This window comes from Dipodomys merriami, unplaced genomic scaffold (assembly GCF_024711535.1).
Source record: "Dipodomys merriami isolate MVZ:Mamm:240054 unplaced genomic scaffold, mDipMer1.0.p SCAF_8, whole genome shotgun sequence".
Lineage (NCBI taxonomy): Eukaryota > Metazoa > Chordata > Mammalia > Rodentia > Heteromyidae > Dipodomys > Dipodomys merriami.
Window position 1 is genome coordinate 9000001 of NW_027206401.1, and position 26698 is coordinate 9026698.

The 26698-nt window shown below is 45.8% G+C and overlaps 1 protein-coding gene across 1 annotated transcript in view; it reads left to right on the forward strand.

The window, feature by feature from the left end:
- The window catches only part of Cnksr3 (CNKSR family member 3), an 89049-nt gene that overhangs the window by 26173 nt on the left and 36178 nt on the right, over positions 1–26698 (forward strand). Inside the window, exon 2 of the mRNA XM_070010403.1 lies at positions 25874–26037. Coding sequence (XP_069866504.1) covers positions 25874–26037 — 164 coding nt within the window. The remainder of the gene's footprint in view (positions 1–25873; positions 26038–26698) is intronic.

Here is a 26698-nt window from a genome sequence, read left to right on the forward strand (position 1 = left end):
CACCTTTGGGACGTTGTAGAGAAATGTCAGTCACGAGGTATATGAATGACACAGTGAAGCCCTTTAACGCAGTTTCAAGAAGATGAATTTATGGGTTGGACAGAGGGCGGGGACATGGCACCTGCTCTGCGCCACATGCAGTTGCTCTCTGAAGTTCGGCAAGGTCGCCTCTTTGCAGTGGACAAGGGGAGAGGCTCACGCGAGGACTGATGGGGCCTCTTCCTCCCTGCATCCGTCCTGCTCACGACCCCCCTCCAGGCTCAGGCGCTTCACCTTCCTGGGGGAAGCCATATTCCAGGGCAGGAGCCGCCCTGCTGAGTCAGCAAACTCGCACATCGCTGTAGCCGACTACCGGAGAGAATCAACTTAAATGCAAGAGAGGTCTGTTTTTGCCTGCAGGTTTGGAAGTTCCAAGCTGTGGTGGACTGGCTTTGTTTTCTTGGGTCTTGGGGGAAGACAGTGCATGGTCGAACCATTCACCTTCATGCTTGGGGAACAAAAGTAGAGTGAGAAGGAGCTAGCAGGGTTCCACAGTCTCTGCCCAGGTCATGTTTGCAGTACTGTAAAGGCCTCCCACTCAGCCTCCTCTTCAAGGGTCCTCCATGCTGCAGTAGCACCGAGCAGGGGCCTGGGCCTTTCACACATCAGACTTGTGGGAGCCATTCCAGGTGGAAAGTGTAGACCCTGATGCAGGGAGGAGGCAAGCCAGCTGGGAGCTGAGCGGCGAAGCCCGCATTGAACCTTCCCTCTAGCGCTCGCCGTTAAGAATGAATGTGAACACTTAGCCCTTCTCAGTCTGCTCTCACAGACTGCAAAATCAGATAATACGCTATCACCTGGCTGTTGTGGTTGTGAGTCAATCACCGGGAGCGGGGGCTGTGCTTGTGTTGCATAGCGTGGAAAGGCTCAGTACCTGCTACTTGTTATTTATTTTTCTTCTATTTTTCCCCCTTGTGTATTTATTCCTTTGTCATGAAACGGGATGGCCTAGACACTGGTCCCGATGGATAAGTTTCAGCTGCTGACAGCCCACAAAGAGGAAGTCTTACTTCTCCTCAAATTACCCTTCCGGAATTGCAGCCACTCTGTGATTTATTTGCCTCTTTCCCTTTCTCCACTGCAACCACTGCAGCGCAGTAAGCCCAGAGTCTGTTCAAGGGCAGATTTCATCTCTACTACTCTGTGTGTGTGTGTGTGTGTGTGTGTGTGTGTGTGTGTGTGTGTGTGTGTGTGTGTGTGTGTGTGTGTGTGTGTGTGTGTGTGTGTGTGTGTGTGTGTGTGTGTGTGTGTGTGTGTGTGTGTGTGTGTGTGTGTGTGTGTGTGTGTGTACCAGCATCTACAATTACAGTAGGTTGCTAGTATGAAATCTCAAGTTACTTTGGCCAAGTTTAAAATGCTGAAGGCTTTTCCAGGTGTTCCCTGGTGAACAACACCACCAAAATAAATAAATTAATTAATTAAAAGTCTGTGTAAAGGGATATCTCTTTTTAAATTTTCAATAGAAAAATCCCATATTGAAATGCCTCCATTAGAAAGAATGGCATTGCCCCATTTGTTAGGAAATGGAAAGACTTGGAAAAAATGGTATTAAGTGAAGTAAGCCAGGCCCAAAGAAACATAGGTCCCATGGTTTCCCTTATTTGCAATAACTAGTATATGTCTGGGACAAGCAGAAAAGTTCAGAAGCTATGTACATATGACCAGATAAGATGATGTTAAGTGAAATGAACCCCAAGATAGTGCCACAAGTGGTTTTTTCTTTCTTGCTATTGTTTCTAATGTATTTATAATGTACCGTGTGATTTTTCTTTTGTTGTTGCTTTGTATGCTCTTTCCCCACAGCATAACCCCTGTTTTCACTGTATTTGATGTTGGTGCCCTGCATCTTGTATATACATTTCTCTAGCTTGGGGAGGGGAAGGGGAAAAAAAATGCTTAAATAAGGATACAGGGCTGGGAAGTTGGCTCAGTGGTAGAGCGCTTGCCTTGCATGCCTGAGGCCCTAGGTTCAATTCCTCAGCACCACATAAGCAGAAAAAAAAGCCGGAAGTGACGCTGTGGACTAGCCTGAGCTGAAGAGCTGAGGGACAGCGTCCAGCTCAGAGTTCAGACCCTACGCCCGGACCCCCCCCCAAAAAAAAAAAAGGGTACAGGTTGACCCATTGTTAACAATGAGATGTGCAAGACACTATGTTGAAAAACGAACTTTACGATTTAGGCGGAGAGGGGGGAAGAGGGTAATGTATTTGTGGAGGTGGGAGGGAAGGGAGGGTAGAGGAAAAACAAAGGAGGAGGTAACAATGCTCCATAGGAAATGTCCTCATTACCTTGCTCATGTAACTGTAACCCCTCTGTATAGCATTTTTACAATAAAAACATTTTAAAAGGATATTTCTTTTTTATTTTCAATAGAAAAATCCCATGTTGAAATAGGCACACGTCAACATTTCCCTCGTGGGAGTTCTGTCTTGTCCATTCTCCTCGTGAATTTTTCACGGTGGGGCTTGATGTGTCAGGCCCGTGTTGATTCATGCATTCCTGACCTCTCCTGGTCAGATGTGTGCTCACGGGAAATATGGAAACAATTCTCCACCCCCTCCTCTCCTTTTGTGCCTGAGTGCGGATGGAGCAGCTGAGCGCTTTTCTTTGTTATTAGTAAGGGGTTCTCCATGTCGGAGCTCTGGCTGGGCTAGAGGAGGGCCAGCGGGCACAGGACTCACGCTGATTTCTCTGAGGACTGGCCAACCAGGTTGCAATTCTAACCCAGAGCCAACACCGGTCAGGTAAATAGGAGCCTCTCACTTCCCAACTGCCTGCCATTGAAAAGAAAATGGAGGCTTGAGGATTCCGGAAGAATCTGGAGGAAGCAGCTTTACTCTGGATCCCTCTTCTTTATTGGGAGGCATATCTTGTGTCCTGGACTCGCTTTACTTTTTTTTTTTTTTTTTCCCCTGGCCAGGCTTGAACTCAGGGCCTGGGAGCTGTCCCTGAGCCTCTTTGTGCTCAAGGCTGGTGCTCTACCCTTGAGTCACAGTGCCACTTGCGACTTTTTTGAGTAGTTTCTCAGAGGTAAGAGTCTCACGGGGACTTTTCTTCCCGGGCTGGCTTCGAACTATGATCCTCAGAGCTCAGCATCCCATGTAGCTGGGATGACAGGTGTGAGCCACTGGTACCTGATTGTCCCTTTACGTTTTATCTCCCTTCCACTGAACTTCTCTTGGGGACTCAGAAGGTCAGAAGGTGGAAGTTGAGTTGTTAAAATAGAAAAAGTGAAAGCCAGAAAACAGTGTGCCTCCCTCCCCCGTTTGGAACAACCTCTTTCTAGAAAAGAAAGTTTGAACCGGTGGGGATTAGAGCCATTGCAGGCGGCAGAAGTGTCCAGCGTGAATTATCAGCCACGTCCTCACCCTTTCTTTCCGCATCTCCACGGATATTTCTCCCTTCCCCGTGGAATTTTTTTTCCAACTGCAACATTATAGTTGCATCCTGTGCCATGACACATGGCTAGATCATTTAGAGGAGAAGGGACCCCGAAGGACAATGAAAACATGCAGCTTCTAGGCCAGAGGGGGGAGGGGAGAGGAAGAGGATGAGGGGAGAGAGAATTATTTTTACAAAAGGAGTTGTAAGTAAAAGGGTATTCGTGGCTTTGTGCCTTCTTGCTGGCTGATCCTTTCAGAGAAGGCATCATTGAAAGAGCACGTACGTTTCTGGCAGCCAGGGACCACGTCCCTTGAGGTGCAGCTGTCCTAAGGGACCAGGTGCTGGGGAGGCAGAGAGGAGGGTCATGGCCCCAGCCCGGAAGCAGCTCTTCTTTACGAGGGTATCAGACACAAGAATACATGATGCACAGGCCAGGGTGCAGGAGGGAGCAGGAGTCACCTTGCTGGAGGAGGGGCGTGTCAGGGTTTCCAGAAAGGGCCTTAGAAAGGAGAGGGAGCTGGGTACCCGTGCCTCACACCTGTCATACTAGTAACTCTACAGGCTGAGAATTGAGGATCATGGTTCTCGGCTAGTCCTCGGCTTAGTCCCGGGGCTATCTCCAATGAACCAGCAAAAAGCTGGAAGTGAAGATGTGGCTCAAATAGTAGAGTGCCAGTCTTGAGTAAAGAAGCTAAGCAAGGGCTGGGATGTAGCTCAGTGGCAAAGCGCTTGCCTAGCAAGTGCAACGTCCTGGGTTCGATCCCCAGTACCAAAAAAGAAAAGACAAAAAAAAAAAAAAAAGAGAAAAAGAGTACAGACAGCTACAGGGGCACCATGAAGAACGGAAAGCAGATTGCAGGTCAGCGAGGGTGGGTGACCTTGAAGGCAGATTTGTAGAAGTGTGGAAACAGCATCAAGCTCAAGTGTGTGTCAGGCATCAAGTGTGTCACAGCATTAGGAGAAGGAGTCCTAAGTCAGGGTAGCTGCTGTGCCAGGGGTGAAGGATCAGAGAGGAGCCTGGTCATCACCCTAGGGGCCACTCTAGAAGCCTCTGAGCTGAGCTTTCTGTCGCCTGCTTGTGTCCTTGGGACAGAGTCCCAGAAGAACAGGCCTGATCTTCGGTCACAGCTCCCACCTTGTCTGGTATTGAGTGAGGTTGGCGAGCTTGTGTCACCCTTGGACCAGTGGGAGAACACGGAAGGGTCTAAATTGGACCACAAGTGGCTTGGGATGAGCAGTGGGAGTGACAGAAGGAGCTGATGACAGGTCTGTCCTCAGGAAGGAAGCGCATCGTCACGGAGGTGTAGGGACCGTGTCACTGAGCTTGCTCCCTGGGCTGCCGTCCAGGGGCCCAAGCTTGCTGGCCTGGTGAATCAGCAGTAACAGATTATCAGTATCATTCCATTAGAGACGCTATGAAACTTTATTGAACATTTACAGAGAACGCCCAGAGTCTTCTTGTTTGTTTGTTTTCATTCTGTAAAGCTGACAACCGTCCAGGAGTTGTAGTTGAAGTCAAGATGTCATGAATAATGCTGTGATCCTTTTTGATCGTGCCGTGATGAAAAACTCACAAGGAATTGTCTTTCTTTGAGATGCGGTGACTGTTTTTGAACCCAAGTGGGTTCTTTATGTGGAAAGTCAATTTTATTAGGTTCTTCCACTGGCGTCAGAGTAGCTGACCCCATAACCAAGTTAGTTTTTCAGCCAGATTGTTTTTCAGAGTTACAAGAGATAAGCTGGACCTTCTTCCGAGGGAGTTGATGTGCTGTACCATCCTGTTTACTGGGGCCAGCAAGGGAATGAACTCTTCTATTTATATTTCCTATTCATGGCTTTTCCTGATAACAGAACCATATCATTTTTTAAAATAGATACATTTTATTTTACCCTTAGAGTTTTCAATGAAAGTCTTTCTTAAACAGATTTCAAAATTTCTTGCATATTCTGTGTTCACGGGTACATCTTTTCTTTATTACTCATGTGTGTAAAAAGTGAATTCTCAATTATTGAAGTGGGTGATTGCTGTCATACTTGTGTGTCCTGATGGGCCGAGTGACCCCCAGAATTCACATGTTCAAAGCCATCTTCCTTGGTTTTTAGGGAAGTGTTTCTTCTAGAAGCCTTCCTAGTCCTGCCTCTCTTAAAGTTACAACTTGTCTCTCTTAAAGGCTGGGAAGTTGATTGAGTTCTGCCCAAGAGGAAGCAGGCTGTAAGAACTTCTCTGTGAAGACTTGGGGCACACAAATGTCCTTCACTGCATATTTATTGCATATGTCCACAAGGACTCATTTTGTAGCTTTCAAGTCTTTCTAAAGGCTATGCCATCACTTCTGCTGGTGGTGCTGGAGGCCGGCAGAGGCCAGATCTCTTTGTGTGTCATGAACTTGTGCTTCCTGGGTAGGTGGGGTATAGGTCTGGAAGTGATACTATCCCAAAGGTTTTATTCATCATATTGGATCACTATTGATTGGTCATCTCTATGTGTAAGGTGCTGGGAACAACACACCTGCAAATGGCTTCTTTCTAGAAAGTTCAACTGCAGTTTGGGGAGGAAGCAGCGGAGGAGAGATAATTAGATATGGGCAATCTGTAGAGGTGGGTAAGAGTAGCTCAGCCCCATGGATGCTGGGGCTGAATGAGAGTCCTCTACAGTGGGAGGTGACATTGACCGAGGGGCAGCTTCCCAGGTGACTTGCATGGTCTCCAGCAGGGTCAGTGCTGACCATGGGTGGGCTGGCCAGTTTGCTATTCTAGAGTTATCTGAGGGCCAGGTGAATGTGTGTGGGGACAGCAGAAGGCATGGGAGTTAGGGTCGGGGGCTGGAAAACTTCGTGGATGGAGGAGGAGGATTGCAGCCCTTGTCTGCTCAGGACAGATGCTGGGCTAGAGAAGGTGAAGATGGCTCTGGGTGGGCGAAGGGTGGCCGAGTGGTATTAGAACTTGGTGAGGCTCTGCCTGGGAGAGCATGGTCATTTTTTTTTTTCCCACAGCCTGTCTCAGCCGGCCCGGGGGAAGATGGCGCTGAGGTTAGGTGAGCCTGCCCTGCAGACTGGGCCTGTCACGTGGCGGTTTTCTCAGCCCTTCAGCATCATGGGTAAAAGGGCGATGTGACACAGATGTGGGTTCTTTGGAATCCAGATGTGTACTGTCTAATAGCAAGTGCTCAGCCAGTCACCTCTTTGGGCCAGCTCTTCCCCAGGATTCCAGATGGAGCCTTCCGAAGCCCGTGGGTCCTGCTATGTGCCGTGACTCACCGCCATTGCCACCTCTGTGGGGAACAGAAAGACATACACATTGCTCACTACCACTTCTCATAGAGTTTATAGAGGGACTAAATGGAAGCATATAAGTCAAGGGTTTGAGTCTTGTGTCTAGCACATGGAAATTGATCAAGAAGCTGGGCACTGGTGGCACACTCATGTAATCCTAGCTACTCAGGAGGCTGAGATTTGAGGATTGTAGTTTGAGTCCAATCTGGGCAGAAAAGCCCATGAACTTCTTTTGTCCAATTAACTAGCAAAATCATAGGTTAGAGGTATGGCTCAAATGGCAGAGCCCCAGCTCTGAGCAAGAAAGCCAGGTGATGAGTGCTAAGGACCTGAGTTCCAAGAGAATACTAGGCACAAAAAACTTGGCCAACCAACTTTAGCTCTTTAAAGCAGTTTCATTGTGAACCCTCCGTTCCTCCCATCTATCCATTCTCTTAGTCCAGTATGAACTTTCTACAGTAAGTTCACCTGTTTGTGTTTAACCATGTATTTGCTGTGTGACTTGAAGAATGTTTCTGAATTGTGCAAGTCTCAGTTCTCTCTTGGTGATAACAGAATGTTCTCTGTGGATTAGATAAGGAGGATGTGTATCATGGTTAGCTTGCTTTCTTCCTTCCTTCGTCATCTCCATTCTCCTTAAAGGCTTTTGATGGACTCCAGTACCTAACTTAGTTGTTTGGAGTTCGCACAGAAGGAGGTGGGCTTCTGTTGGATGCAGTAGACTGGTTTGTAGCCAGTCAGCTGGAGGCTGTTTTTGTCTGCTTCTTGTTGCAGTAGCAGGATACCTGAGACTAAGCCGTCTAGAAAGGAAAGCAGTTTATACAGTTTATGGATCTGGAGGAATTCCACCATTGGTTGTCACAGCTGGCCAGGTCCTTGTGCTGTATCATATGGTAGAAAAGTGGACGAGACGAACCACCAGTTAATCTCCGTGACTAATCCAGGTTCAGAACTGTCGTAGTCCCTCTTAAACCTAATCATCTCTTTAAGACCCTCCTCCCACCCCCGCCACATTTCATTATGCGTTTTGGAAGAGACAAAGCATATCCAAACCATAGTACTAGCCAGGCCTTCTACAACACCTAACAAAGGTTTGACATCCTTTGAACTCATCCACTCCACATGTAAGTTCTTGGGGGAGGCTGGAACTGGTGCTTGATCTCAGGGTCTCACCTTCTCAGTTGGCTTTTATGTTCAAGACTGGTGCTCTACCACTTGAGCTACATCTCCATTTCCAGCTGTTTGGTGGCTAACTGGGAGATAAAAGTCATACAGATTTGTCTACTTGGTTAGGTTTGAACAACAATCCTCAGATCTCAGTCTCTTGACTGTAGTACAGGTAGGAGCTACTGGTGCTCAGTGCCACAAGTCATTGTTGGACATACTCGTGCTGTCCCTGGAGTTGGCCTACTTGTTGGAAAGGTAAGTGATGAACTAAACATTCTTGGTTCTCGTTTTCATGGAATCTCTGTCCACACCTGCCATACAAATACAAATTTCATAGTAGGATATGCCAGGATGGCAAAGCAGAGGTGTCTGGAAGGGGGATTTAGTATTGGGGGCAGGATGGTAGGGATAGGGGGCCTATGGGAATGCTGACTGAGCTCAGACCTGAGAGGGCAGGAACACCAGGGAAAGAGGCAGTACAACACCTTCAAACTTAATAACCACTCTTTCTTTTAATGTTGTCTACGGCTTAGTGTTTTATTAAGCTTGGCTTGATGACAGATGGCAATTAGTCTAAAAATCGTGATGGACCTCAGTAGCTTGTCTTTGGCAGATTTTATCTAGCTGGTGTATAAATAGTATATGTGTTGAGCTGAGTGGTGATGGGGGGGACCCTATTTAAGCACAACCAGAGCATTGTTGTTTTTTGTTTTTTGGGTTTTTTTAATTAGCTACTTGGATCCATGTCTGTCAGCAACGCGCATCCTGGAACTTTGTCACCTCCGTGCTCAATCGCATTGTCTGAGCTTGCCTGTGCAGAGCAAGCGCTCTTTATTTTTTTTAATGTGTATTACGTGGATTTGCTCTTAAAGTTGTTTTCCTTGGAACTTGAGGAGCCAGGTGCTCGTAGCTTGAGTATGGGCAGACATGTTGGAAACTTCCTGAGCAGATTTTGGTTGACAGGGAGAAGGGACGCTCCTCAGGGAGGTAGAGCTGCCAAAATCCTGCCCGCAGGATGGTCACTGGGAGCAGGTGTGTCCACCTTCTCTTCCACCTGTTACCTGAAGGCTGGGGCGAGGCTGCCCAGAGGGAGGGGCCTGTGGGAGTAAAGACAACACTGAAGGGACAGGGGCATGTCTTTGAATCTGGCTTCCTTTGTGACGTAGCTTCCTTCCTGCCTAGTCGGACAATGTCAAGGAAGAGCCAGAATCCTGCCACATGGAGGTGGCCAAGTTCTAACCTGTCCTGCAAACAGGCCCTACTGTTATCTTCCCAGCAGTGCTCTGAGAGCTGTGCACTATTCCTGTACTATTATCCTTGTAGAATGGGAATCAGGAGACTACAGAAGCTGAGTGGGAAGATAGGGACTTGAACCCAAATCTTCATATTTTTTTACTTACTTACTTTTGGCAATAGTGGGGTTTGAACTTACGGCTTTGCCCTTGCTGGTAAGGTACTCTACCATTTGAACCATGCCTCCAGTCTTTTTTGCTTTATTTTTCACATAACATCTTGCATTTTTGCCTGAGACCAATCTAAGACCACAGTCCTCATACTTGTGCCTGTTATGGAGCTGAGATTATAGACATAAACTCTCACTCCAGGAGTTTTGATAGAGATGGAGTTTGATGAACTTTTTTACCTGGCTGGCTTCAAACCTTGCCTTTCTTCATTTCTTAGTTCCTGAGTAGCTGGGATTACAGGCTTGAGCCACCACACTCTGTCCTTAAGCCTGGATCTTCATATTGTACTATAATTTATAAATACATTGTCACACATTTGGAGGTCACCAGTAAGAGCTGCAAAATGAGGCTGGCCTAGAGAAAGTTCACTCCTGCTGATTAGTTCGTTTATTTAAGAATTTTTTTTTTAGGGCTGGGAAGGTGGCTCAGTGGTAGAGCGCTTGCCTTGCATGCATGAGGCCCTGGGTTCAATTCCTCAGCACCACATAAACAGAAAAAGCCGTAAGTGGGCTCAAGTGGTAGAGCGCTAACCTTGAGCTGAAGAGCTGAGGGACAGTGCTCAGGCCCAGAGTTCAGGCCCCACAACAGACAAAAAAGAAAGAAAAAATAAGAATTTTTTTTTCTGTTGAACCTTTCATCATTATAGCACTTTAAATCATGCCTCAAAATGTCTTCCTTTTTTGGTGGTACTGGGATTTGAACTCAGAGCGTTTTATTTGCTCAGCTTGCTTGCTAGGGTGGTACTCTTACCATTGATCCACACCTCCAGCCTTGCTTTTTGATGGTAAATTGGAAGATGGAGTCTTGCAGATATTTCTTCCCATGCTGGCTTCGAACCATTATCATCCAGATCTCAGCCACCTGAGTAGCCACCAGGTGGGTGCTTCGCTGAGGATGCTTTTATCAATGACACAGCTCCTCACACGCTGCACTTCACGGCCCCTGGGTTTACAGAGGGGGAGACTGAGGCGTAGCCCCATAGGAAAAGAAGATGTCATGCGGCTGTCATGCCAGGCTTTCTCCCATGTCTCCTGTTGCTTTGAACCCAGTGGACCCATTCAGTCCTCTTGGCCTTCATTTCTTCAGTAGTCAGATTATCCCCAGGAGCCAAGATCTGCTTTAGCAGCTGGAGACACTGCAGGCGATAGGCTGGCCTGGCCTGTGGTTTGAGAGGGAGGAGACAGACCGGAGCCATTAATCCAGTAAACAAAGCAATTTCAAACAGCAGTGTCTTCAGAGGAGAAGCTTTCAAAGGCAGATTGGATGGCCAAGGATTACTGTGTATGTATGTACATGATGTATGTACTCATGCTTGTAGTAGGTCTAAATATATACACGTGTATGTAGTATGTACAAATAAATACCATAAAATAATTTTCAGATTTTTATAGTGGCTTTACTATAGACCGAGTTTGTAGTGGAAATAAATATGTACATATATGAAGTGCATATAAGCATTTTAGATTTTTTTTTGTAGTGGGTTTACTGTAGACCTGCGTTTGTAATAGATATGAATATATACGTATATGTAGTGTACATTAATAAAGTTCAGATTTTTTTTCCATAGTGGCTTTACTGTAGACCTGCGCTTGTAGTAGATGTGTATGTAGTATACATAAATAAATTTCAGGTTTTTATAGTGTGTTTACTGTAGACCTGAGCTTGTAGTAGATAGAAATATACCCTACATATGTAGGCTATATAATTAAATGCCATAAAATAAATTTCAGATTTGTTTTTTCTGTAGTGGGTTTTTTGTAGACCTCCTGCTTTTCCTTTCCCTGTATGAGCCTGTGCCAATCACTTTGAGGAACGAGACCTGAACCATTGGGATGGTCTGGGAAGGTGACAGACAGGGCCTGGATGTTCCCTGGACCCCTGGAGGTGGCTGGAGGCCGTGAGGGGCCCGCTGCCATGTGTTAGCATCTTGCAGGAGCATTTTTCTTGTGAGATGCTTAAAAGTCAGCCCAGCTGGAATGGACCCTTGGTTTGGGGCACAGGGTCGATCTTCCTGCTCCCCCACAGTGGAAGGCCTGGGTCTGGCTGGTCTTGCTGTCCATCTCCAGAGGCAGAGCAGGAACAGGAGAGGATGGAGTGATTTAGCCAAGTTCTGGGGTGTTTGAAGGGGAGGGCGGGAGCCTCCCGAGGAGGGATCCGGTGGTTGTTGGTGTGAGGAGGGCTTGGGGAGCGATAGCGGAGGTTCTTCCATGGTGACTGACTTATCTGCATTTCCTCTTGCCCTACATTTCATCTCCCTCTTGGCCGTCTTCCCATCAGTCTTACCCATTTGGTGTCTTGGCTCAGCTCTGTTCCATGGGAGGATTGCTCAACGTCTCCTTCACTAATCCCCCCCCTTCCCCCACACCCCAACTTTTTTTTTCCCCTAGCGGGTACCTGTGTTTTCCATCCAGGTTCTGCCAGCACTGGGCCCATGCTTGGTGTTTGGCCTCCTTGGTTTTGGTGGGGCAGTGACACAGTGGGGACGTGAGCTGGTGACCTGGAGCCAACTGCACACAGGTGTTTGTCTCTGGTGGCCTTTGGGGTAGACAAGCGACGGTGCCCCAGTTGTCTCCATACTGGCAGATTGTTTCTCCCAGCCTGGGTTTTCACCCAGAGGCTCACGGCCTTCCAGCTGTGATGTGCATGCCTGATGGCATCTCCTAATTTCATTTGGTCCCACAAAGTCCTAATGGGCCTTCTATTAACTGAGAGTCTGGAAACCTAAGTTGGAGAGCTGTAGGGAGAGTGGGGGGGGCGTGGGGAGAGGATCCCACATATGCTGGCTCCACCTCAGGAAATTCGGGTGCTGGGTTGCCACCTCCCTCTCACACTGCCATTGGCTGGAAGGGTCAGTTTCTAGAGTGACATTTAAAAGTAAAAGGGCCAGAGGAGAATTCTCTCTGCCAGGTGAGGGTCCTAGCCACACAGGAGGCTGAGACTTGGAGGATCTTGGTTTAAAGCCAGCCTGGGTAGAAAAGTCAGTGAGACTGTCTCCAATTAACCAGCAGAAAGCTAGGCTGGCATTGTGGCTGAAGTGGTAGAGCACCAACCTCGAGTAAGAAATCTGAGCGAGGCCACGAGGCTCTGAGTTCCAGCCCTAGTACAGACAAAGAAAGAGTTCCTGGAAAATGCACAGGGTCATCTCACTTTCCTTTAGACTGTCATTCAGATCCTGGAAGGACTGCCTCATTTATTACTTGCTGGCTTTTGATAAAATGCCCCTCTTGGTTGAAAGCACACTCTTGTCTGGCCCTTTGGGTGGGAGAACCGTTTCTATTCACACAGCTAATAAAATTTCCAGTGGCAGCCACAGACACTCAACGATGTCTGCTTAAATGACGTGAGTAATTTCCTGTTACATGAAGCAGCCCTTTCCTCGGTCCACCTGTGAGTGTTTCATATCGGGGGTCAGAGGATGGCATCTGACAGGAAAAGCGTCAGTCCTGTGTGAGCACTGGCTCTGAGGAGGCTGGGGAAAAATCCTCTCTCTTCTGACACCTCAGCTCTTCATCTCTTTAAAAAGGACAGTGTTAGGCCTGTTAAAGTAACCTTGAACTGGGAAACCAGAGGTGGTTTTTCCCCCTTCTTTTTGTGATGGTCCTAGGGCTTGAACCCAGGGCCTCTTGCGTTAGCTTTTTGGCACAAGACTGATGAGCCAGCACTCTGCTTCTGATTTTTCTGCTGGTTAATTGGGGACAAAGAGTCTCTTAGATTTGTCTGCTTAGCCTGGCTTTCATCCTCAATCCTTAGATCTCAACCTCCTTGATAACTAAGGATTATAAGTATGAGCCACTGGGGATCAGCTTGGCTTTCTTCCTCATGGTAGTGTTTGGTAAGATGTATCAATCCCACTGTATTGTGCATTGAAGATGTTATTATTTGAGGTAGGCTGACAGCTTTACAGATGTTACAAAGGGGACATTAGGTGTTTATTCACGAACATGTTGTACTCTGGCGGGGCTCTGGGTGTTAGGCCTGGCTCAGGCCTTCGATTTCCTTTTGGGCTCTTTCCTCTGCCATGTGTCCTGTGTGTCCAGTCACTCCTTGTGGACTTAGCTCCACAAATTGCTCTTCAGGGACAACCGGGAGGCCGAGGGCTCTGCGTCTCCACAGCTGGTCCCAGCAGAACTTTCTGTAAATCAAATCAAGTGTACTGCACGTACAACTGTATTTCAAGTACAGTGCAAACCCCAGGAGTGTAATAATGCTTTGAAATTTGGCTCCAGTTCTGGGCCTGCATGGTCTTGTAATTTGGAACTTTAGAAGTCCTGCTGCTTCATGTGTCTGCCCACGGTGTACAAAGAGTGTCAGTTACCCGGCAGTGGAGGCTGGCTTTGATGACTCGAGTGTCCCGTTCACAGGGTTTTGGGACGAAGGTAGGGCCTCAGCAATTTAACGATAGGAAGAAGGCAGAGAGAGCCACAAAATCAGAAGTTGAGGGCGGTGGGGGAGCATGTGCTTTGTCTTCAGTTCCTGTGTTTCAGGTGAGTGGAGAGGCCAGGGGTCTGCTCTGAGCACCTTAGGTAGGAAGGCAAGGCCTCAGACCTGCTGGCGTAGTGGTGAGAGTGAGAGACCAGGCCTGTAGGTGAGGATCACAGCATAGAACACGGCACATTTTGAGTTGGACCCAGTTTTCTGGAACATGAGGAGAAAGCCCCCGCCAAGTCACCCCAGTACCTAGCTGACATTTGTCAGGCCACACTCACGTAGTTGTGACAGACTCGTGTGGAGGGTCCCAGTGGGCTCTCCCGCTATGCTGCTGGCTACAAGAGTTACACTTCTGGGCCTTTCTTTCTGACTTCTCATTTTGAGTATCTACCGCACTGGGGCAACAGAATGAATATTTGACAAGTAAGTGCATGAAAGATAGATGAGAAGGAGAGCTGGAGAAAGAAGTTCATCAAGGAGCCTCTGTCAGAGTGAGATCATACAACCTGGTCTGTTTCCATCTCTCCAATGATTGCCCTCAACCTCAAGAAAACTAATTGCTTTTTTCCTTTTTTTCAAAGTTGTATTGGGGATTGAATTTGTGAGCTCATACTTGATATCTAAGGGCTCTACCACTGGAGCCAGCCCCTGCTGCTTGTTTTTGGTGCTTCCCACAGAGACAGGCTTGTGTTTTTACCCAGACCAACTGTGGACCTTGATCTTCCTGCTTTCTCCTCCTAAGTAATTGGGATTCTGGGCGTGAATCACCACAGCCAGGGTTTTCTTTGTCTTTCATGCACACATGTATTGAAGTGACTCCTTGACCTAGGTGAAGCTCAAGGCATTATGGTGAAGACTGGAACATGTATGATCCTGGCTCTGTGCCTTCCAGAGAGACTACATCAGTGCTCACAGGTAGCTCCCGTGGAAGGAGGGAGCTTCCAGACATGCATGACAGGGTCCTGCATCAGCTGGAGCTTTTTTAGATGTGAGGTCTGAGCTCAGGCCGAGGGATGAGGAGGCTGGAGCGTGCTGGTGGAAGGAATGAACGAGAACAGGTCTTGAGATGGAGAGGAGAGCTGGGGTTACTGGGCGTATGTCCATGGTGGCGGCCAGGGGAGGAGACGGTGGCATGAGATGCGGTGGGGGAGGCTGGCAGTGGGCAGGGTGGTTGCTGGGGCTGTGTTGGCTGGGAATGTCACCTAAGGAGAGTGAGAAGCCCGTAAGTCCCTAGGGATTGGAGCCAGGGAGTGACGTTGAAGCTGCACTTTGTGCAGGAGGCTTTAGTGAACCTTGAAAACATTCTGCTAAGTAGGAGACACCAGTCACCAAAGACCACATATTGCATGACTCTATTTGTGGGAAATGCGCGGAACCTGTTACGTGACATAGCCAGACAAATCCATTAGAGGAAGAAAGTAGATTAGTGGCTGCCCAGGCCTGGGGAGGTGGAGGAGAAGAGGAGGGCGGGGAAGAGAGACTGTAAAAAGTACAGGATTTTCTTGGGGCGGGTGGTGGTGTAAAAAAAATGGTCTAAAATTGACTGTGGTCAGGGTTGCCTAACTCTAAAGCCTCTGGATTATATACTTGAAGTAGGAAAGTGGTGTGGTATGCGCATTAGATCTCAATAAAGCGGTTATTTAAAAAAAAATGTTTTAACAAGGTATTGATGCTTCCTGACAAACTGGCTTTGCTCCCTGAGGCGGACGTAGAATTAGACATCGGTTCTCTTCTCCCCAACTCTCCTTCCCTCTGAGCATCCCGGCTGCTCCCTTATGCTATGCTTCCTAGCTGACCTTGATGTTAACACCCTGGTCTCTCCAGCCCACGTCAGCCTCCGCCATGTTTAGACCATGTGATGTTAGACCCGTTACTAGGAGTTCCCTGAGCTCTCTTCTCCGCAAACCTTTCATATTTATTTTTAAAAACACTGAAAGCAAACACTGTGCAATCGGCAGTATTTATGAATGATTTGCGATTATGAACTCAGTTATACCTCTTCATGCATTTCATCATTGAATCAACCCCACGAGGTGAATATAAGAAAAGGCCCAGAGATACTAAGCAACTTGTCTGGGCTCACAGCTGGGCAGTAGTTTGGCTGAATCTAGGCAGTCTAGCCCCAGAGGCAATACTGCCTCTTCTGCCCAATAAAATGGGCTTCCTAGCTTCATGTTCTTTAATCTCCAGTTATTTGACAAATGACCTATATCTTGTATCATTTCTCCAGTACCCTCATGGTGTCTGGAATGTGCAGGGAGCACTCAGGTTTGGAAGGCTTCCGACTGTTTTTTAGCTAAGCCATTCCCCCTACCTTCATTTCTCTATTGGTCATCTCTCAGGCTCTGCAAGGATTTGGGTGTCCAGCTGAGGTCCGGCTTCATTGAACTCATTCAAGAGTTGTGGCTTCCCCATCAATAAACTGGAGGTAACCACAACCTGGGCACCATCCCCACAGGGCATTGCGAGGATCAATGAGACGTGGTGTGCACAGGTGTACTGTAACCTCGCAGCCTCTATTCATGCAGGGCTCTAATGTAGCACACAGCTCGGTTGCTGGGACTGTGCAGTTGGCAATGCTGCTGCTGCTGGTGGTAGAGAGTTGTCCAATGGCAGTCTGTCCATGGAGATAGCTCAGGTGGGGCGCAGGTGATGGATGTAATGCACATGGAACTTTCCACTGGACACTGTGGACCGCTGAGGAGTGGGGGAAACTGAGGCCCAGGTTCCCGGCTTGTGCTGCAGCCCCCTACATGGTCCAAGTTTGGGTGTGTGGAACTGGCTAAATGCGTTCTCTGATTCAGAGTAAGTGTACCAGCGGTGATCAGTTTTTAAACCGAATCTAGTTTATAGTTTTTGACCAGACGAACTGAGTAAGAGGAGCAAAAAGTCCAAGTTGAGGGGTCAAGTGTCATCTTTGCATCTGTTCCACACGTGGCTCCTTGTCCTCCTCTCCTTCCCCTCCCTTGTCCAAGGATTGCAAAATTGGGTCCAGTGGTTTGGTTACTGACTCCCAGCAACCTTGAAAAGCACATATTTCTTTCACCAGAATTTTGTGGTGTGCTTTTGTTTTTGTTTTTACAACCCTGAAACTCATTTTGTCTTTTTCTTCACACACACACACACGCACGCACGCACGCACGCACGCACGCACGCACGCACACCCTTTTATCCTGCCCTCAGTATCATCCTTCAAGTTCATTAAAGTTTATGTATTTTTTTAATGGTCCTTTCTCCTGTCTGTTCCCATTCTGCATTCTCCTCCTTCTGTGACCCGGCGCGGCTTGCGGATGCTGTAGGAGGGGAGGATGGGTCGTTTCTCAGTGGTAAGAAGTTGTCCAGAATGTTCTGGAATGGGGCAGGTTAGGTTTAGGAGGTCTAGAGCCTTGCAGCAAACATGTCCCTGGTTGAAAATTCCAGCTGGAATACTTTGCTGACCAGTCAGAAAACTAGGGAGGAGGGCACTGGACTGCTGTGTTGTGGATAATTGGATCTCCGCGCTGCTAAGGTTTCCTTGTTTTTTATTTTTTTTATTTTTTTTCCCTCCCTTCAGTCATCCTTTCGTGGATCTGCTTGCTAGTTCCTAGCTTTTTCACATGACCTATCTTCTCCTTGTAAAGTGAACCCTGTGCTTGGTTTCTTGGTGGTTGTTTATGTCTTCCGATGTCTTTGGGATGACGTCAGCCTCAGAGGGCATTGGTTTACTAGCAAGCAAGCGGAGCTTGCTTTGGGGACATGCCAGTTTTTCTTTTACAGTGCTGCTCATAAGAAATTCAAGCTGTGGATAGGTTGGATGCTACATGCTCTTCAGTCACATGCAAACCAGCTTCTCCCAAATGACTACGGCTCCAGACTTTTACTTTGTCTTCGCCGTTAATATTTTTGCAGCTACTCTAAAAAAATGGCCAGTGGTGTGTTCTTCCCCATCCATTCCCTCAACAAAGGGAGAGCGCTTTGGTGCTTCTTAATCAGGCTTCCAGGGTCCTCAGTGGCTGGATCTTCATCACGTGTTAGGAGTTCACACAGTCACAACCAGAGGGCTTCGTGTGCGCACTGTCCTGAACTGGGTAGAAAAACCTGTCTTAACAATGTTCCTCTGTGGGTTTCCTCAAAGACAAAGTTTTATTTATGTGCTCATCATTTTTAGCTCTGGAGATATTTGGAAGTAGTTTATTTCCTCTTTCACATGTTATTCTTGTACGTAAAAGCAATTTAGAAAGTTCAGCCATCACGCAGAAACATAGAATTCTCGACCTGCAAGAATCCAAGGCGCGGTTGATTTGGATGGACGCCTCCTAGTCCCTGGAGAGGAAGTACGGAGCCTGGACTAGCACTACATAGGTAGCAGGTGGAGTTGGTCCAGGGTAAGAAGTCAACTATGTTTCCATTGGAAGCAGGTGGAAGGGACAGCATTTTGGGGTGTATAGAAATGCTGATCCTACCATCCCAGTGTGGTCACATCAATGTTTGTTTATACTGGGCAAAACTCACAGAACTGTGTACTGGAATGTGGTTTATTTTGCTGGGCATTGGTGGCTCTTGCCTGTAATCCTAAGTACTGAAGAGGCTGAGAGATTGGAGGATCTCAGTTTGAAGCCACTGGGTAGACAAATCTGCAAGGCTTTTATCCCCAATTAACTAGCAAAAAGCTAGAACTAGGAATGTGTCTCAAGTGTTAGAGCACCACTAGTAGTGAGTGAAAAAAAGTGAGCAGGAGCTTTAGGCCCTGACTTTAAGCCCCAGCACTGCCACACAAAACAAAAAAACACAACAACAAAACATGATTTTTTAATAGCCAGCAACTGACAAAATTGTGGTATTTAAACAAAATATTCTTTGTATTTAAGTGGCAAAAGCGGTCCATTTTGTTGTTCATAAACTATATCTCAAAGAGTGATTTAAAGAAAACCGTCAAGTAGATTAAATGCTGTAAGGAATTGCCCCAAAAACATGTTCAGATCTTTGATTGGGGAAGAAGGGGGGTAACATTTCCTCTGCTTTTAAGTTCAGTCTAAGCATAGATAATGACTTTTTTAGCAAAGCAAAGACAAGAAAAAAAAATGAAGGTCTACTTACTTTGAGACTGGACTGGTCTAGTCTGTTTTTCTGGCAGGAAGATTTATTATCACTTAGTACTCATCACTACTATTAGCTACACCGTGTCTGCAAGCCTCCTTTATAAAGGGCCAAGCAGCGGGCCCCATAGTTTGTGTCTCAACTACTCAACGCTGCCATTGTTATACCAAAGCAGACATAAATGGAAGGAGTGTGGGCAGTTTCCAATGGAGCTTTGCCTATAGAAACAGGCAGAAGCTGAACCTGTCCTGTGAGCCACATTTGCTGACCCTCGAGTAACGCTTCTGCTGCTGTTTTTGGAGAAACTCATCACAGTGGGCATCCTGACCCCCCCCCCCCTTACTGGGAGGAGGGAGGGATGTAAGGTGTGGCTGTAAAGAAGTCTGAAAGAGGGTAAGGCCTAAAGAAGGTGGGATGTCTTGCTGAGCTGATGGATGGAGTGGGTTAGCTCTGGTGGAACCATAGAGGATTGGTGGAGAGGTAGAAGAAACTGAGTTTTCAGATGACTATAGAAACTTGGGCAAAGGGTGAGTTGAGCTGTGATTGTGCAAATAGAAAAGAGGCGACTAAGTTGTATTAGTCAGCTTTCTGTGACGATCACAAAATACCTGAGACAATCAGTTCTCAAAAAGGAAATCATTATTTTGGTTCAAAGTGTGGGAGAGTTTGGTCCATGGTCAGTTGCTGTTTTTGGGTGGTGGGTGAGTCCATGGTCAGTTGCTGTTTTTGGGTGGTGGGTGAGGCAGTTCAGCATGGAGTGAGTATGTAGTGAAAGATGGCTGCTGTGCCCTTTAAGGTAGCCAGGGAGCAGAGAAATGTGAGAGAAGAAAGGACCTGGTCGCCAGTCTCTTTTCATGAGTAGGATGAAAGCCCTCCCCTCCTGGTTCACGTAGGTAGGTAGAAGTGTGTATTACAGGCTCTCAAATGTGCGAACACTTTCTAGGGCATGGAATAACACAGGCTGTTAAGATTTGATTTTTTCTTCCAGTTCAGTCTGTTCCAGACAAGGGGGTGTTTCTCTGGCAGCTTGAATTCTGAACACATTGGAAAATTGGAGACTGTATTGTGAATATATTCCATTTTTCCCCAAGTCCTTGGGCTTAAACTCAAGGCCTGAGCACTGTTCCTGAGCCTCTTTGTGCTCAAGCCTAGGGTTCTACTACTTGAGCCACAGCTCCACATCTGGCTCTTTCTGAGCAGTTTATTGGAGATAAGAGTCTCACAGACTTTGCTATCTGGACTGCCTTCAAATTGTGATTCTCAGCTCTCATCTTCCTGAGTAGCTAGGATTACAGGTGTGAGCCACCGGTGCTAGGCAGATAGATTCCTTGTAATTGAAAAAAATGTATAGCATATTTACCATGTGTCTCATTTTTTAAAAATTTATTGTTACTATAGAGGTGATCTATTGAGGGGGCTACAGTTACATAAGTCAGGTAAAGAGTACATTTCCTTTTGGACAATGTTTTCTCCTAGTCCCATTCTGCTGTAAGCTCTTGATAATACAGATCTTTAGTCTCATTCAAGTTCTATGCTGAGAATGATACCCCTTTCTCTGTCTTACAAACCAGCAAACCTACTTAGTGAGGACAGGCTGGGATTGAAAATCAGGATCTTAGCCACCACTCTCCTATGTTTGAGGTGTGAGATGCCTTTTCCCCCTTCTTCATTCCTGCATTTGAGATTTCTTTGAAAGCTCAGGCCTGTTTATGAGCAGATTTACTGACTATAGGAAACCTGGCCCTTCTCTGACGGTGGCTGCATGCTGTAGTCCCTTCTCATTTCTCCCTTCACATTTCATTTTGTGTTGTTTAATTTGTGTAAAGACAGTGGGTTTAACCTAATTTTACTTAATTGCCTGTGTTCATGCTCTTGCTGGACTTTTTTTTTTTTTTTTTTAATAAATTCTGGAAGCCAGAAACTGGTAGACAGGTACTTTTCTGACAAATAAAAAAGGTGGTTTATTGCAGATTCTAAAACTGTAAGATTGCTTACTCCAAGATGCAGGCCTCCCCTCCTTCTGTGGGACTGTGTAGCAGTTTATATTAGCCAGTGTCTAATTATATACCCCAAACAACAGGGTAACTGAATAGTGGGTCACTATGTGATGGAATAATAAAATACTGGGACAGTGCTCTTTTTTGTTTGTGTTTGTTTGAAGTGCCACTACTGAGCTTGAACTCAGGGCCTGTATGCTGTCCCTTAGCTTTTTCACTCAGTGCTGATACTCTACCCCTTGAGCCACAACTCCATTTCTGGATTTTTTTAGTGGTTAATTGGAGATAAGAGTCTCACAGACTTTCCTACTTGGTTTGACTTCCAACTGTGATTCTCAGATATCAGCCTCCCAAGTAGCTAGAATTACAGGTGTGAATTCCCCGGGCCTGGCTGGGACAGTGCTATTTTTTTTTTTAACCCAGCCTATTTGATATCTGTGTTCCCCAAAGGGAAATATGTTACACATGTCACATGCTACAACATGTTACATACAGAATATGTAAACATATTCTGTTTTAATGCAGTTGCCATATGATATTGTTGTTTGAAAATTCTACGTTTCAGGGAATTTATGATTATTTATGGTTTACTAAGATTTTGGTCCGTCCTGTAGCCTCCAGTTCTCATTCTGATTATTTCAACCTTCTCCCATCCCCATCTCAACCTTCTTTTCTATGCTCCTGATATTTCCTGTGTGCTTCAATGTTACTATATCCTTAGTGTTGTTGTTGACTAATTAAAGAACTCAGTGCTCGTTTTTATTTCATTCAGGGGTGATGTTTACTAAACAGCCATGGTACATGGTTACTTCACTGTGATTTTAATGCTCTAATTTATTCTGCACATGCAAACTGACACGAGTCTCTCAGTTTTGTGCTTTTGTTTTGAGCAGTAAGCCAGCTCAGTGAACATTGGTTTCCTTTCCATTCTTCCCTGGGCCTTGTTTGTTTTGTTTGGGAAAAAGTGTATCCCATGTGAGTGAAATGAATTGAATTATAACTAGGTTTATACTCAGTTGCTTCATATCAAAGGAGCTGCGTGGTTGAAACGACAGAATTTTGTTCCTGTAATTCTGAGCCTCCTGTCCTTGGGCCAGTGGATGTCCATCTTTTGCCAGTGTCTTTCTTTGCTCTTCTCTGTGTGTTTGCCATCTAATTGCCTCTCATCCAAGAACACCGGCCATATGTATTGAAGTTACTCTAATAACGTTTTTTTTTTTTTGGGGGGGGGTCCAGTCGTGGGGCCTGAACTCTGGGCCTGGGCGCTGTCCCTCAGCTCTTTTAACTCAAGGCTAGCACTCTACCACTTGAGCCACAGCACCACTTCCAGCTTTTTTCTTTTTTGCTTATGTGGTGCTGGGGAATCGAACCCAGGGCCTCAGGCATGCAAGGCAAGCGCTCTACCACTGAGCCACGTCCCCAGCCCCTAATAACTTAATTTTAATTGGGTTACTTTAAAAAAAAATCTTTACTGTAAAAGTGATAAATGGGGTTACAGTTATATAAATCAGGTAATGAGTACATTTCTTTTTCTTTTCTTTTTTTTCTTTTTGTCGGTTGTGGGACTTGAACTCTGGATCTGGGCACTATCCCTCGGGTCTTCAGCTCAAGGTGAGCTCTTTACCACTTGAGCCACAGTACCACTTCTGGCTTTCTGAGTGGTTTTTTGGAGATAAGAGACTCTCGGATTTTCCTGTCCAGGCTGGCTCTGAACCGAGTAAATAGGATTACAGGGGTGAGCCACCGGTGCCCGGCTGTACATTTCTTTTTTTTTTTTTTTTTTTTTAATTTTTTTGGGTCCGGTCGTGGGGCCTGAACTCTGGGCCTGGGCGCTGTCCCTCAGCTCTTCAGCTCAAGGCTAGCGCTCTACCACTTGAGCCACAGCGCCACTTCCGGCTTTTTTCTTTTTGCTTATGTGGTGCTAAGGAATCGAACCCAGGGCCTCATGCATGCAAGGCAAGCACTCTACCACTGAGCCACCTTTCCAGCCCTGTACATTTCTTTTTAAAACACTGTTACCCCTTCCTTGGTTTTCTCCCTCTTACCGTTCCCTAATCCCCTCCCCTGACCAAGTTGTAAAGTCCATTTCCAACATAGTGTCTAGTGAATACCATTGTGTATTAGTTCATCCTTTGTCCTACTGTTTCTGTGTTTCCTGTTCCCTTCCATGGATCAGATAAACTTATATACAAGACAAAGGGTACAGAAAACTAAAACAGAGAAAAAAATAGAAGTAACTGCATACAGGACATAAGAACCTCTTGTTTCCAATTCTTGGAGTTGATTTTGATATGCTTCATTATCTGGGTTACTTGTTTAAAGACTGTCTCTAATATATTCTGAGGTCTGGGGACCAATTTATGAAATTTTGAAGGGCACCATTCAGCCATAGCCTGTCTACAAGAGTTGTCTAAAATAACATACTTGACCTTGAGGACCAGTTAAAACAACAACAACAATGTAAAGCATTCTGGAGAGGACTACATCTTGCAAGACTGAAGAATGTGGGGTCTGCTCACTGAGCTGGCTAAGTGATGTAGGGTAAAATTCATAGCAGTTCATCTTTCCTGTGCACATTCCTTGACTTTGAACTTGCTGAGATCCAATTCTCTTAAGTACTTCTAATCCTTTGTGATTCTGTTTTAATAACTGTTTTATAATTAGACCTCACTGCTTATTTGTGGAGATTCCTTGAGAAGCATGTTCTATACATCCCCTGCTCGACTCCCATGTTGATCAGGTAGAATGCAGAAGAGCAAGGCTCGTGGCCAACAGACCTTGCTTTGAATTTGAGTACTCCTGTATCCCAGTTGAAAAGGAAAACACTGCAAAAAGCTCTCTCTTGGCATTTTACAAGCCAGGTGAACAGTAGATGGATTATACACCCTCTAGGAGTCTTAATTCTTCATCTATAACACAAAGTCAGGGTAGATAGGTTTTCCCTTGTCACTGTTGCCACTGTAAGTAATACTCCCCCTGTGTGGGAAAAACAGGGGGCCTGGTGTTTTGTTGGCCTCCACTACCCAGGTGGGGCATCAGTCTCAAACACTGCTGACTCTCCTGGCTTCTTCTAGCTGCCAGACTCCATACCGCAGAAGCCAATGCAGCTTGCGGCTGTTAGATTGGACTGGATTGATAGCAGTGACCCTGACCTTAATTGCTGTGTGACACAGCCTCCCTGTTAGACAGATGCCAGTTCAGGGAGTATGGGTCGGTTCCACTGACTATCAGTTGAACCTGATAGCTCCAAATGGTTATCACAAGATCACTCTCCTTCCCACGTCGTACCAGGAGGCGAATGGTGCCAGAGTGTGGGACAGATGTAATCTATCCTTATGCATGATTTGAAGATGTGTGGGCATTCATGTTGCCAAAAATGAGTTCTGGACCTGTGTCTACCATTTCTAACCCAGAAAAAGCCCCATCTACCTGAGATGGTTTTTTGAGAAGGTTAAATGGAATAATTGTACATGCACTTGTATATGTGCACATGTCTGTGAGTGCATATGTGTGTACATATATGTGTATGTGTTTTTGTATATGTTGGATTAGGGAGATAGCAATGTGCCTTCCACCTACATTGTTCCAGTTAAATTCAATGTTTTTTGGTCATGTTGGGATTGAGTATATAAGTCAAGTATTTACAAATACTCAGGTGATGGTTATTCTTTGTCTTGTACGATCAGTTGATTTAGGGCATGATTTTGTTTCATTAAAGCCATTAGAAAAGACGGGCAGTAGTGGCTTATGCTTGTAGTCTTAGCTACTCAGAAGACTGAGATCTGAGGATTGTGGTTCAAATCTAGTCTGGGCAGGAAAGTCCATGAGACTTTCATCTCCATTTAACCATCAAAAAACCCAGAAGTGGAGCTGTGGCTCGAGTGGTAAGAGTACTAGCCTTTAGCAAAAACAAAAAAACCTCTAAAGACAATGCCCAGACCCTGAGCTCAAGCTCCAGGACAAACAACAAACAACAACAAAAATCCAAAACCAAAAAGCAAACCATCACCACCAACAAAACCAATAAAAAACCCCACCCATCCAACCAACCAATCGCCCCCACCTAATATTAGAAGAGGTGGAATAGAGGTGGAATTTCTATTTATAGAAATAAAGATTCTCCAGTTCTCTTTGGCTTATCTATGCTAGCCATTATATAAAAACATTAAAACAGGCAGGACACTGGTGACAGTAGAAGTTGCCTGGAAAATTTGCTGTGGCTAACCTCGTTACCATTGCCTTCCTGTGGGCCTTCTGCTTGTATCTTCTCCTTTGGAGTCGAACTTTCTCAGTTGTAAAGGACGGAAACTCAACATAAGTACTAATAGGCTAGAAAGAAAGTTGTTTTTGTTCAAATAGAAAATTTTAGGTGTGGAAAATCTCCAACAAGGTTTAGACTCAGAGCTATACTAGGATATTACCAGAGCATTTTCTCTCTCAAGTGAATTTATTCTCTGAAAAAAAAAATAAAGTAATAACCACCAGCATCACCAGAATTGTGCCCTATAACTTCCAATGGGAAAGGAAGAAACAGTTTTATCTTCTAGTACCCATATATTAAATATCAAGGAAGATGTTGATTGGCTGTACTTGACTCACATGACCATCCTAGGACCATGATTGGCTGGTTTGTGACTATGTGACAATCACCATGGTCTTGATTGACTGGTCCACTGAGAGTGTCACTTATCTCACAAGAAGAGCTGTTTAGCAAACAGATCTGTCTGGAACAGATAACTAGCATCTCAAATTATCAAGGGATTATTTGAGTATTTCTCCTTTTAGTTTATAGGGTGTGCCTGTCATAAAGTTATACCTGCTCCATTGGAGAGTTTTGCGTGGCACATTTCAAGCCTGTTTGAGATGAGAAGATGACTCAGGAAAGGGGCTCATCCAGGGGAGTACAATTACAGAGATAATCGAATAGTGGCAACATATTTTGGTGATTGCTGAGATTAATACAAGTGCAGATTATTATTTTTTTGGGGGGAGGGGAACAGGTGAAGACACACAAAGTAACCATAATGACCTTTTCACTTTTTGGTAGGGTTAGATGATTGCCTGCAGCCCTACGTGCACAAGTTTGAGCGGGAGAAGATAGACGGAGAACAGCTACTACGAATTTCGCACCAGGACCTTGAGGAGCTCGGGGTCACACGGATCGGGCATCAGGAGCTGGTGTTGGAAGCTGTCGATCTTCTCTGTGCACTGGTTAGTTGGGGAAAAGGTGATCTGTATTGTGATGTCTTCCTGCAGAACCTGTCGCTCAGCTGCTAAGTGTTAGTAATTTAACGTATCTTCCTTTACTGAATGATCCAGCAAAGCGAAGCCTGAGTTGAAGACAATATAAAAAGGAAAGTAAAAGTTATTTTTCTAGAGGAAAGGCTGGCCCACTGTCCATTGTTTTATTAAATAAGGTGTTATTGGGACACAACATGGACAGGCGTTTGCATGTATACAGTACAGTTTTTGTACTGGAGTGATAGAATTGAGTTGTTGTAATGAGAACGATGTGGTCCCCTAGAACCTGAAGTGTTTACTGTCTTGCCCTTATGGTTGCAGAAAACGTCTGTAGTTGTCTTCTTTCCTTTCCTTTCCTTTCCTTTCCTTTCCTTTCCTTTCCTTTCCTTTCCTTTCCTTTCCTTTCCTTTCCTTTCCTTTCCTTTTTCCTTTTTCCTTTTTCCTTTTTCCTTTTTCCTTTTTCCTTTTTCCTTTTTCCTTTCCTTTCCTTTCCTTTCCTTTCCTTTCCTTTCCTTTCCTTTCCTTTCCTTTCCTTTCCTTTCCTTTCCTTTCCTTTCTTCTCTCTTCTCTTCTCTTCTCTTCTCTTCTCTTCTCTTCTCTTCTCTTCTCTTCTCTTCTCTTCTCTTCTCTT